General features: G+C 37.1%; 1 protein-coding gene across 1 annotated transcript in view; it reads left to right on the forward strand.

The window, feature by feature from the left end:
* PTPN5 (protein tyrosine phosphatase non-receptor type 5) overlaps positions 1-14,213 on the forward strand; it is a 52,993-nt gene that overhangs the window by 21,926 nt on the left and 16,854 nt on the right. The window contains exons 2-8 of the mRNA XM_070957431.1: positions 2,004-2,185; positions 2,517-2,636; positions 2,953-2,992; positions 5,866-5,951; positions 8,450-8,688; positions 10,644-10,833; positions 12,739-12,823. Coding sequence (XP_070813532.1) covers positions 2,024-2,185; positions 2,517-2,636; positions 2,953-2,992; positions 5,866-5,951; positions 8,450-8,688; positions 10,644-10,833; positions 12,739-12,823 — 922 coding nt within the window. The 5' untranslated portion in view covers positions 2,004-2,023. The remainder of the gene's footprint in view (positions 1-2,003; positions 2,186-2,516; positions 2,637-2,952; positions 2,993-5,865; positions 5,952-8,449; positions 8,689-10,643; positions 10,834-12,738; positions 12,824-14,213) is intronic.

Raw genomic sequence — 14,213 nt, forward strand, 5'->3', positions numbered from 1 at the left:
AAGGAGCCTACCTCATCCAGCTGCCAGATGCATGTACAGCCCCCAGAATTGGTCATTTGGATTGATAATTACGGGAATGGTCCCACATAACTGTACTTTCAATGTGTCTGGAGGTCGGGAAAGACTAGAATAATATGTAACCAGGCACCAAAGCTATAGTCCTCCTCCTTCTACCTTCTTCTCATGACTAAGATGCCATTCTCTCATAAAAGCCATCCTCAGTGAAATAATAGAGAATTTTCTTTACTTGCCCTGTCTCTTATTCCATATGAAATGACAGCTGGACTGAGTGGGCGCAATGTGGAAATTAATGTGTGGAAAGACATGGTGACTCACCGGAGACTGTTTAAAATCAAGCCTTCTTCTCCAGTGTTTTAGCACATGGCTTCTCTTCAGTTTGCTCAGACAGGGCAAGAGGCCATCTGTGGGAGGGAATGGGTAGGGCTGAGAAGAGGGCTGAGAACTGAGGCAGAACGTTCAGCATATTAAAATGAACATGGATTCAGCTGAGGAGAGGAAACCTGCATTTGTATTTCTAGCCATTTATGAATTTCAGGTTGATAATTTCTAACAAGCAGATTCCCTTTGTGATAGTCACAATGCATTTCTATGTGTAACCCACACATATTTTAGTAATGGGGTTTTTTTGCGGGGGGGGGGAGAAGTATACTAATACAATTGTGAATTATATATCTTTGATCTTTAGGTAGAAATAAACTGTTGTTCTTTATTCTGAAATAAATGCATGGCTTGAGAATGATGTTTGTTTTTGGATTTGTTGGTACATTTATAGAAGAAATAGTGACTAACTTTCATTCCAAGACTTCCAGTCAAACCCTTTTGTGAGCATGCTCAGAAGTGAATTCAGTGGGGTTTAAAATTTTATCAAACTTCATTTTTAGGCACACAGACCTGTGGCTGAATCCCAGTTGAAATTGGCTTTCAATTAAACATACATAACACATACTTTCTTGAATTTATAGCTTGGATTTGCCAGAAAACAGTCCTGCAACACAGTTAGGACAGCAGTGAGGAGACATGGTTTGACTTGCTTCATTCTTCCTCATTGCCAAATCTTCCTCCAGCAGTTCAAAATAGCCAAAGAAGGCATGTTCTGAAATAAATCAAAGTGAAGCAATGGAGCTGTTTTGCTCTTAGAAATTGGCATTGGTGTTGGGGAATATTATTACATTATGGCTCAGAAATGCTTCATTTTCACAATAGTATCCAAGCTCCACATGTGTGTAGTATGTTCAGTTTCCCAGTAGGCATTGTTTTAATGAGGCTACATAAAAACCATAACTGCTTTAAAGTGAATACGGGGGAACCTATGAAATACTTTCAGGTAACTCTTTTTATGAGCATCTTAAAATGATGCCCTTAAATAATCTTTATAAAAGGTTTAAGGAATTAAAACCAATTCCTTAATTTGTTACATAATGAATAGAATAGAATAGAATAGAATAGAATAGAATAGAATAGAATAGAATAGAATAGAATAGAATTCTTTATTGGCCAAGTGTGATTGGACACACAAGGAATTCGTCTTTGGTGCATATGCTCTCAGTGTACATAAAGAAAAAATAAAATATATTCGTCAAGAATCATAAGATTCTTAACATAAGAATAACATAACATAAGCATAAACATAAACATAAGATAATGCTTTCATCTTTTACAGTGTATCAAATCAGAAAATCAAAGACTGATGCATATGTTTTAAATCAGCCTAAATGATTAAGGGAAACAAGAGAAACCCCAATTTTATTTCTCTAGAAAAAAAAAAGTGCAGTACTGTTTCCAGTCTTCTTTTGTCTAAGGAAGGTTGCTGGGACTTCCATGGCATCTTATTCATATCTACAAGTGCATTTAAGAATTGTGATTACAAGTTTGGCATGTAGTGATTTTAGCTTCAGAATTGATTATGTACTCTGTTATTTCAGTAGGAACAGGGGAGATACATAGCTACTTATTTCCTGATAGTATCATTTTTATTTCTGAAGGTATTTTCAAGCCAGCAGAAATGGAACCACTGAATGGAACAGATGGCCAGCCAGAAGAACAAAGCAAGACAGAATCACCTCTGAAAAGTGTTGAAGTGTCTCCATACCATCGCTTGGTGACCTGGTGGAATGGGATGACAACAGGAGGAAATCTATATCTATTTATCCTCTCACTGTTCTTGGTAAGGATTCTATCTTAATTGGGATGGACTTTGCTTTCTGACAAAAGAAAAGGAAAACATTGCTTTTGTTTTTTTTAGATTCATACATTTTAGGGGCAGATTTCCCACGTCATAAATGCTGATATAGCTGAAATTAAATCAAAAGATGTGCCGTGTTACATCAGGTAACTCAGTCTTTTTATTCAAGTTAATTTTGCAGCTGCAAAAAGCCTCTGTGCTTTAAAAATAGACATGGTTATAAATAGAAGATTATTAATTGAAATCTTGGATTTGCTATTTAACATTTAAAAAGTGCAGTAACCTCACTATACATGATCTGTTTAAACCACAGGTTTTCTTCTTTATGTTTTGGTGTGGTGGATGTGAGACAATCCCAGCAATTCAGGATATTTTGGCTGTCTTGTCCAACCTTGTTCATCCATCACAACTGTTGGATTCAAATTCTAACAAGGTATGTTCGGTGATTTCAGTATACTTCAATGTGGTGTATCAATGATCTTCTTGGTAGTGCTAATATCTTCTTGGATGGAATATTAATAATGGATGTAATACATCAAGTAGTGTTTGTTATATATTATGAATAGCTTCTCTAGCTAAATGATGAATAAAGGAGCAGTTCTGAACTTGACATTAGCAGTGTACAGACCTCATTGAACAAATGGAAACTGCATATTTCCTGTTAAATGCACCACAATGTTTATAAAAGACAGACAAGGATATTCGCTTTGAATGAACATTTGTGTCATTTCTTCCCCTTTTCTCAAAAGGATGTTTGGAAACAGAAGCTCTTAAGCTACATTCAACACCACATGACTGAATTTCTATTTGCAAATCGTACTTCCCTTTTGTTTGTCCCAAAGGTGCATTTTCAAGAGGCAACTGGACTCTCTGGTTTTTCTCTTTTTTTCTCTTCTTTGAAGACGTTTCAAACATCTTCAAAGAAAAACCAGAAAGTTTAGTTGCCTCTTGAAAACGCACCTTTGGGACAACCATGACCTGGATGACTGAGAATCTCCATAGACATTTCCCTTTTGTTTATACCCCGCCTTCCTCAGTCTATTCTGTGTGCTTTCCAGATCCATTTCAAAAGATCCTCCTGAGGAGATCTGGGGCTCTCAAGGGAGTACCAGAGTGAAAGAGAAATTTCATCAGTCATGACTGAATGTAACTTATTATAATTTCCTGAACTTAAAAAACTCCAATGAACATCATGATTCTGGTATATAAGTTATAAATGCAATTGTTTTAATCCTTGTGTAAAACTGCTTTATTCATATCTGAGTTATGTCAGTTCAGGAAAACTATCTGAAAACGGTATCACAATGATAATATATAAAGTATAATTGGATTGCATTTTCTATGATGTGTTGTAAAGATGTAATAGCTTGGAGTGCTCTGAGTTATTGCTACATCCTTATTCATCTGAGTCCCTTTTCTTTATTCATTGCTCTTGGCTATACCTCTGACTCATTCCTTCTCTTTTATTGGCCTTATGCCACCATACAGATTGGCAGTCCTATCATAATCACTTCCTTTCTCCAAACTCTAATTGTACATCTTTTGCCACTTTAGTTGCTGTTGCAGGGCCCATTTTCTTTATAGACAGTAATGTGTTGTAAAAAGAACATTAGCAATAGGCTTATAACAGAATAACAGAGTTGGCAGCAACCTTGGAAGTATTCTAGTCCAACCCTCTGCTCAAGCAGGAAAGCCTCTACCATTTCAAACAAATAGTTGTCCCAATTTCTTCTTTAAAACCTCCAGTATTGGAGAACCCACAAATTATGGAGGGAAGTCGTTCTACTGAATAATTGTTCCAGTGTCAGAAAATTTCTCCTTAATTCTAGGTTGATTTTCTCCTTGATTAGTTTCCATCCATTACTTCTTATCTTGCTTATCTTACAATTTGTCTTCTACCCCCTTCTCCCTTGAGGTATGGAGCTTAATGTCAGGGTTCCAAGTAACACCCCCAACAAAAGGCTTTAAACGAAGGCTTAAAGTTCCTCAAAGTTCCATTTTATTAGAGATGTCATATTGGCACATCTGGGAAACCCGAATCTGAAAGTTTCCAGGTTTTCCCCACCCAAAGGAAAGTTCAAGTCCCTGCCCAACACCCACATGTCCATCACATGGTCCAATCAAAGCATTGTCCCAACTGGAGATGCCTCCCAGTTCTAGCCTTCCAGGTGCAGGGCAAGATGTCCTTGACTCTCTGGGAAAGGAATGTTATTATGACTATATCACCCTGGCTCCACATGATCCCCTCTCCCAGTTTTCCACAATAGTAAATGTGGTAGGTCTGAAGATCCAACGAAAAAGATGGCTTCCAGGAATGCTAACAGGAATGTAAATAGAGCTCTCTGGTTCCTCAAGACAAATATTTCAAACAGGAGTCACTTAGATTGGGTGAGTGAGAGAGCTCAGGTGCTGAGCTCCTTCTAGGCTGTGGCAAATGATGGATGGATGGGAGAAAAATAAGACACAGAGATGCTTGTTTCCTACTGCTGCTGCTCTTACTGCAGCAGTAGGACTGAAGCAAACAGAAGACTTACAAGACAGTGGCCAGGAATGAGAACTGGACAAGCCACCAAAACTTCTCTGAGTTCTGCCTCTATCACATGGTCTTCCTGCTTGCTCCATTTTGGGTGATCTTAGGAGTAGCAATGATGATGGAAGTGATTCTGTAGAGAATAAAGAGGATGGTCTTGACAAGAAAGGGAAGATCAATGATCCAGGAAACAAATAGATTATGTTACTATAGCCCATCTTAATAAAAATAATTTTAAACCTATGTGGCATCTGTTTCTTGATCTGGTTTACCTTTTCAAGAGTTAGAACTCAAGAATGTGAAACAAATTCATTACTCACTCAACAGAAGTCTATTCTCAAGTTGCTTTCAGAAGTCAAGGAGAAATGGTAACAAAGACAAATGGCTTGTGCTGAACAGAGATGCTTTCTTGGGAGTGGACTAATGTCAACAATTAATTCATAAGAGTGATTAATGCTATCTTTGTCCTATGCCCAAGTATGGATCTGGATTCCAAAGGATTTAGATAATCTTTTTCCAGCATACTCCAGAATTATTCAGTGACCAAGAGCATGTTCTAGTTTGAGTAATAATTATGAAGGGTGTCTGGGTTTGGAGACTTCCAAGGAGTGGCAAACTACAGCCCCTTTTAAAGTTGCTAATGGAACCTTCTCCAGAAGTTAAGCCTTAGTCATTGTCTCATCTCAGGGCCTTTTCTCTACAGAGTAAACCTTTCATTATCTATTTCAGAAGTCAAGACAAGCATGCTTAATAAACATAGACGTGAAACTAGCAATTTTCTGACATTTATCCTTTCCTTGGTTTCTTCCCATTTTTTGATCATATTTCAGAAATTCACAATTTCACATTGTTTTTCTGAATCAGTTCATAACATCTTAAATGACCTAAGTAGCCCCTAGTTACCCAGAGGAGGGCATGTTGTAATTTGATGAATTGGAAAACCTTTTTATTTTAATGAGTGAGAAAAATTTACTTATTTTCAAGTTTGAATTGTTAATGTTTGGTCAAAAAATTAAAATGATTTACATAATTTCACAGCCACCTTCAGAACAATTTCCTACATTACATTTTCTTGTATGCCTCTCTGGGTCTTTCACTACCCTAAAATAACTATAGGTTTATATTCTTCCTTAGAATCTGATCACGGATGAAGGCATCACGGTGTCTTACCTCCTGCTGTCTCTGTTCTCCCTTGGCTTGCTACTCATAGCAACACTGGTAAGCTGACATCTTGGAAGCATTTAATTTCAGTTGAAAAGTTTGCTGAATAAATTAATAATTTCTGAGTTTCCTTAGAATGTTCTACTGGTACATTTGGTGAAAAATAAGCTTAAGTAAGCCCTACAATGTACGTGTACATTTCCATAAACATTATTCTCTGATAGATTCTGGGAATTAGACAATTGTAGGGTGCCCTCTGTTACTTTTGCAAAAAGAAGTGTTTTTTTAAAAAAAAATCATTTACTAAAGAGGCTAATTAGTTCTCTCAGTAAGAGGACTGATGTGGGTAGCAAGATTAGCTTTGCTGTACAGTTCATTTGCTCTTTGCAAAGCTTTTATTCACCAGATTTATTGTTTGATCAAATAATAAGCTACTACTGTAGAGCAGGATAATCATGCATGTTAAAATGCAAAGGACGAGCTTCTAAATTGACAGTGAACCGTAAAAGGTTCAAACCACTTCTACAATGAGATGTTCCCTATTGCAGAGCAAACACAGAATAAGAACAGTGGGATTAGTCCAACTGAATTTTCTATCGAGTTCTACACTTTTTTCCTATTTAATTTTTAATTAAGAACATCAGAAAGTAACAAAAAAAAATTACAGGGAAAGATTCTTATGGTGTAAATTTAGAGGTACACAAATATTAGCAAAATATCTTGAAGTCTTTACATCCAATTGTTCATATGATCAGCCACGTTATGAAAATACTTGACTATGAGAAGTTATTAAGTGTTAAATAGAAACCGGGATCAACCTAATTTATACAATTAAAGTGTTTCTTAGTCCTATTTGATAGAGAAGAACCTAGAGTTGACATATCTTGAATATTTAGAACTGATCTTTTATAGGTTAAAATTCCCCCATACACTACTATTTCATATTTTCAGTATTTGTGAAGAAGCTCCCTTACATTTCAAGCAACAAAACTTCCATTACTCTGATTCTTTTGAGTGTTCTACAATATGCAAGGCAATATGTTTTCTTAACTTGGCCAGAGTGTATTGCAACGTAATCACATCTGCTATGGAAGCCAATGTTTCGGAAATGGCTATACAGTTCCTAAGTCTGATCCCTCCTTTCTTACAGTCTCCTCTGTCCATGCTCCACCCTACCAGGTTCACCATGACTTACTACATAAAATGAATTCAAGGAAACTTCTGATTGAAACTAGATTGACAGCATTGTCAAAATATGTTCCATCAAGTGCAAGGGGATTTTTGCTTAAGTATGTATGACCAAAATTACAACCTGAGTTTCAGGAATGCTAAATGTTAAGCCAACTACATAACTTATTTTTATTTATTTGTTAAAATTATTTGCTGCTCATCTCGCCATGGAGCTACTTGGGCAGCTTACAATAATAAAACAGAAAAAATAATACATGAAAACATAACAATAGCAAAGCAATGAAACAATAAAAATAAACTAGGAAAGTACAATAATATGAATTAAAAGATAAGAGAAGGAGGAACAGGAAGCACAGGGGGGAGTTGGGGTCAACTGATAAGTCTAATTAGTCTAGATTACTTTATATTGCTGTCTAAAGTTCTAAAGGTAAGGTTAAAAAAAACTGCACACAAACGGATGCCTAAAAAGAAGAAAAAAACTTGATAATGAAATCAGAAACAAACCAATGGCTAGGAAATAGAGAGCGGATTTCCCTCCTGCCCCCATTAAACTAAGAGTACAGTAGTACATACCTTTTTAATTCAGTTATTTTATATAAATAAAGAAAAAGAAGTAGAGGATAGGACATATTTTCCTCTACCCAACAGGCAGCTGAACTGTGGGGAAAAGTCAGCAGGGAACCATGGATTCACTGAAAAAGAGGTCAAGAGGATTCATGCACACCTCTAAAATAGGGCATTTTTTTCCTTCAGCCTACCTATCCTTTTCATTTTTCCTTATTAAACACAGCCTTGTTCCTAATGCCAGGTTTTGGGTGAAAACAGAATAATTTTTGATGGAATTGGAAGTTATTTGAATGTTACATTTCTTGCAAAGATGCTTATGCACAGATTTCTTTGGCCCTTTGTTCCTTTTTGGTTCTTCTGGTCTTTGCAGATTTTACAAAAACCAGTTTATCAGAGTTTATTAAAAAATAGAATAAGTCAACAGGAAGCTCTCGTTTTAAGAAGCCTTCATCTCTGTCATAGCGGGGAAATTGTTTTCAGAATCTAAGAATGGTTCCTGGTAATGACCTAGTTCACATGTGGTTGTGCATTTCAGGATAGTGGATCACTGTGTAAAATACATGTAAGCATCTCTGCACATTTTCCAGGATCTCCATTGTATTCAGTGGTAATTCTACTCAGAAAACTACTAGGCATAAAGCTTTCCATCCTGAGTGCAAAACTATAATAGACAATTCTCTTGTGACATACAGAGGCACTGCATACCATTTTCCTCTTCTCTTCCTGTCCTCTTCAGCAGAACCCATTGGTTTTCTCTCTAGAGAGCATTAAATGCAGTACAGTTTATTTTCTCATAGGTTTGGCATCTTGTGAAAGCTCCTCCAGATCCCTCATTTCCCCTCCAAGAGGACAGGCGACAGTCTGTAAGCCGTCAACCATCCTTCACTTATTCTGAATGGACGGAAGATAAAAACGATGATGACTTCCTTGATTTAGATCCTGTACCAGAGTCACCAGTTTTTGACTGTGTGATGGATATAAAAGCAGAAACAGATCCAGCAACTCTTACAGTTAAATCTGTAGGGTTGCAGGAAAGGTAAGGCAGCACGTTGAAGAAATACAATCAGCTGATCATAGGGCAGGGAAAGCTTAGCCATTATGAACAATCAACTTAATTTGGACCAAATAAACTTACTTTCTTTCAAAAATAAGCAACACTCCCTTCAGCTCAATAATTAATTAATTCCCAATTAATATTTATGAATATATTCTATGAAACTGTTACAGATTTCTCAAACTGTATTAATCTTGTTAAAGTGTTGAATTTCTGGCTATTGAACAAAAATAAATCTTACTTGGAATAAAATGATCCATTTGTTATTCATAGAGGATCATTTGCCACTGATCCTTTTCCCACAGTTTTTTATTTGTTTTGATAATCAGTGGCAATAAAAGATAGCTTTAAAAGCAAGAATCTTCCCCCTTTTTAAATGTGGAAATTTTAAATTTTTAAATTTTAAATTCGTCTTTTTATAGGGGTATGGGTAAGGCATTTTAAATTGGGGAGCCATTTTAGATTTAATTCTGTTTTAAACGTATTTTAATTGTTTATATTGTATGTTTTTTAACCTTGGCTGTGCACCGCCCCGAGTCCTTCGGGAGAGGGGGCGGTATAAAAATCTAATAAATAAATAAATAAATAAATAAATAAGAATATGTCATTTGAGAGGATTATTTAACCCTATCCTCACACCAACTTTCTCAGATATAGTCATTCCTTTACTACTCCAAACCTCACAATTATCTTCGTGGAAATGCCATGGAAAAGGCAGTGCATATTGCATTCATGCCTCTTTTCTCTTGCTGAGATGGGTGATCTGAGAAAAGCCTTAGACAGACAAATTTTGAGATAAGGGACTTAAACTATTACATTGTCTGTTATTCTTCTAATAAATAAATATGCTTTCCCTGACCTGTCTTCCTGGGGCATGAATCTTCATTCCAATATTTTCTAGCTGATGTAATATTAGGTTAATCTTCTTTATTTATTAAAGAAGCAATGGTGGCACAGTGGTTAAGAGTGCAGGACTGCAGGATACTTTTGCTGACTGCCAGCTGCCCACAGTTTGGCAGTTTGAGTCTCACCAACTCAAGGTTGACCCATCCTTCAGAGGTCGGTAAAATGAGGAGCCAGATTGTTGGGGGCAATATGTTGACTCTGTAAACCACTTAGAGAGGGCTGTAAACCACTGTGAAGCTGTATATAAGTACTATTGCTATTGCTATTAAATTGAAGTATTAGACTTAACTAGAATGTTTTTCTCTCTAAGTAGCATCAAACTCCATATTTCAACATTCTGTACTCAGAAGGATAATATAATACAGGTAGTCCTTGCATAGTATCACTTGTTCAATGACTGTTCAAAGTTATGACAGCACTGAATAAGGAAACATTTGACCAGGCCTTGAAGTTGCAGTCATCGTAGTGTCCCCATAGTCACATAATCACAATTTGGGTACTTGGCAACTAGTGCACAATTATGACCCAAAGTCACATGATCACTATTTTCTATCTTTACTGCTAGCTTCCAACAAGCAAAATCAGGGAGGAAACTATCAGAAAGTCACAAGTCACATTCACGACTTGTGCTTAGCAACTGCAGGTGAATCACTTAACAACTGCAACCAGAACTGGTTGTTGTAAGCTAGTCAAATCACACAATTTCTCACTTTAGGACCATGTTGCTCCGTGATGGAGTTGCCATTCCCAATTAGGGTCATTAACTGAGGACTACCTGTATAATTTTTGGTGATTGCTAGAACTATTTGACTGAAGGTCCCAGCTAACCTGGTCATAGTTTATTGACTGGAAGTACAGTATATGAAGGGAAATGTAATACAATTCATCCAGAAGGCTGAAAAGATGTATGAAGTTATACTTGGATTTTTCATGTTATCTAGATCTCAGGGTGAATATCATACAAATAGGGGAAGTGAGTGATTCATGCAGATTTGTTTCATAGCCATTAACAGTTACCTCTATATATCCAGGCGAGGTTCAAATGTTTCGCTCACATTGGACATGTGTACTCCTGGCTGTACTGAACAAGGGTTTGGCTATATCATGTCTCCCAGAGAAGAGTCAGCTAAAGAATATCTCCAAACAGCATCAAACATTCTCACAGAAGAGGAGCTGCACCAGAGAGCTTTAGATTCTTTTGTTCTCCAGACAGAATTTTTTGTAAGTATTTTGGTGCCCCTATTTCCAAAATAAGAGTTTATAGTAGCATTACCCATACTGGAGCACATCAGTTCTCACAATGAACTGAAGAAAAGTATAATATTCAGTGAAATCAACTGCAATAATTTAAAACAAAAACATTTTTTAAAAATTAAATTCATTAAGCTCTAGGGCAGGGTTGTCACTCAATTTCATTGAGGGCCGCATCAGGGTTGTGTTTTACCTCGGGGGAAGATGTATGGCCAGGAGGCGTGGCCAGCTCGATGTCACTCATGTCAGGAGTGTCTGTGGTGGCCCGAATGCTCTGCCAGTGGAAACAGGCTTCTGAGCTCTGTTTTCGGCTGTGACAGCCTCCTGCAAACCTCTGTCAGCAAAAACAGAGCTTGGGAGGGCCACCAGTGGCCCTCGCAAGCTCCTTTTCACTGGCAGAGGCACCGCAAGCCAGTCCATCACTGTTTCCAGGGTGGCCCCATGGGCCAAATCTAAGCACCTAGTGGGCTGGATCTGGCCCGCGGGCCTTGAGTTTGACACCCCTGCTCTAGGGGATATCTAGTTAGAAGAAAGGAAAAGATGTTTTTGGTGCCCTGGATCTAGAACTGGAAATATTTCAAGGATGGCTCAACACCTCCTCACCCTCTCATTTCATGCAGGGATTCCTGGAAACAATCTTCCCTTTAGGACAGCATTCAGCAGGCACATTTAACTCGCTGTTTGAATCAATCTCTGCATTTTGAAAGTTTCAAATATATCCCACTTATGGCTGAATAGGGAGGAAATATGAACAGATTTAGGAGACATGTCCTTAGTAAGGCAGAATAACTTTGAAAGGAAGTAAAAGCAAATATTCTTTCTATATTTCATAAATATAAAACAAACCCATACAGTACATCAGCATACAGCATTTGCATCTATCAGAACCAGATTTTTATTCATTTATTGGAGAGTAGGGGCATATAGTAAGTTCTGAAAGAATGGAAATGTGACTTGAAGTGTAGAAAAAATGGCTGAATGCAGGGAACATTTCCTGGTAATGTAATTTCCTATGCTTAATCTCACTGTATTGATTAACTTAATTTAGATATGATCCATTGCACACACAAAAAAACTACATATTCTTGCACCTGTTTTTATGAAACATTGCAGGTTTCTTCCTAGTAGCATTGCTGCAACAGTGCTTTCCAGCCTTATTTGTATTATCACCAGTTGGGACTTCTGCATCATCAGAACGTACACAGTCATTTATAAATATCATACAGTAATTAAAATAAATTCATTAGTTTTACTACTATTTGTACAGCGGTGCTTTTAATGACTTGCAATGTATTCCCCTTGGCCTTATCTTGAGTAATGAAGTGCATAAAATTAACACAGATTTATTTGATAAGCCAGAAGTATAAGGGGATTTTTTTTTATTGGTTAGCAGAGGAGTAACTATATTTTGAGCTGTTACAAGATTATCCAACGATCAACTAAGTTAGTAAAAAGTGCCAGTAGGACAAATATTAGTACAACAAATATATTCAGGTTCATAAAAAAGCTCAGCCATAGAAATTCACTCTGTCTCAGTGCAATGTGCTGCACAGGAATATTTTAATAAAGGAAAGGGAGAGCCCCAATATAAACTGGCTTTTCTTCCTGAAAAAAAAAATAGAATATAAATCTAAAAATAACAAAAAATAATAATATTACAGTTTAATCTCATTAATATTAAACTAAAATATATCTCACAGCTCCATCACACTTCCTTTAGTACTCAAATTCTTCAATTCATTGGTTTTGAATCTGCATTAAATGAGTTTTCACAAGTATTACAGTATTCTTTTTTTTTAATCCACTTTCATTTTTAAGTGAAAAGCTATTAGGATTGCAATATGTCTAATATTTCTATGATGCATCTTTCAACAGGAAATCCCAATGAACTTTATTGATCCAAAGGAATATGACATTCCAGGTTTAGTCCGAAAGAATCGTTACAAAACAATTCTCCCAAGTAAGTACATAGAAATAGCAATAGCACTTAGACTTATATACCGCTTCATAGTGCTTTACAGCCCTCTCTAAGCATTTACAGAGTCAGCATATTGCCCCCAACAATCTGGGTCCTCATTTTACCCACCCCTGGAAGGCTGAGTCAACCTTGAACCTGGTGAGACTCGAACTGCCAAACTGCAGGCAGCTCGCACTCAGCAGAAGTACCTGTAGTACTGCACTCTATCCACTGCACCACTGTAGCGCTATCCATTTTAGACTTTTACGGGATTTGCCATAGTGGTGAGTTGTGGGTTATGATAGCTATTTCCGAATGTCAGAAAAGATCTCTGAAGTGACAGATGCGTTTTGGACTTGTTCACCAAATTACCACAAAGAATATGGATTAAGATCAGCAGTACAGTACAGGTAATCCTTGACTTACAACCATTGAGCTGTTGTTGTTGTTACGTTGTTAAGTGAGAGATTTGTTAAATGAGTTTTGCTTCATTTTATGACTTTTCTTGCCACATTTGTTGTGGCAGCTGTTAAGTTAGTAACACACTTGTTAAGTGAATCTGGCTTCCCCATTGACTTTGCTTGTCAGAAGGTCGCAAAAGGGGATCACATGACCTGGGGACACTGCAACCGTCATAAATATGAACCATTTGTCATTTGCATCTTTTTTTCAGTGCCATTGTAACTTTGAACCGTCACTTTGAACTGTTGTAAGTCGAGGACTACCTGTACAAGTAGTCCTCAATTTTATTTATGACAATTTATGACAACAATTGAGCCCAACATTTCTGTTCCTAAGCGAGACAGTTGTTAAGTGAATTTTGCCCCATTTTATGACCTTCCTTGCCACAGTTATTAAATGAATCACTGCAGTTGTTAAATTAATAACACAGTCGTTAAAAGTGAATCTGGATTCCCCATTGACTTTGCTGGTCAGAAGGTCGCAAAAGGTGATCACATGACCCTGGGGCACTGCAACCATCATAAATACGAGTCAGTTGCCAAATGTCTGGGTTTTGATCACATGACCATGGGGAGGCTGCAACGGTCGTAAGTGTGAAAAACATTCATAAGTCACTTTTTTCAGTGCCATTGTAACTTTGAATGGTCATGAAATGAACTGTTGTAAGTCAAGGACTTGATAGTACAGTGGTTTAGTGCACCCTGTTATTAACACAGCTGCCTGCAATTTCTGCTGGTTCGAATCTCTCCAAAGCTCAAGGTTGACTCAGCCTTCCATCCTTTCTAAGGTAGGTGAAATGAGGACCCAATTTGTGGGGGCAATAAGCTGACTTTGTATAAAATATACAAAAGTATGAAGGCTATTGCTTAGCGCATTGTAAGCCGCCCTGAGTCTCCGGAGAAGGGCGGCATATAAATCAAATTAAAAAAAA

Source organism: Pituophis catenifer, unplaced genomic scaffold, assembly GCF_029215685.1.
Source record: "Pituophis catenifer annectens isolate HBS135680 unplaced genomic scaffold, rPitCat1.0.hap2 SCAF_1, whole genome shotgun sequence".
Classification (NCBI taxonomy): domain Eukaryota; kingdom Metazoa; phylum Chordata; class Lepidosauria; order Squamata; family Colubridae; genus Pituophis; species Pituophis catenifer.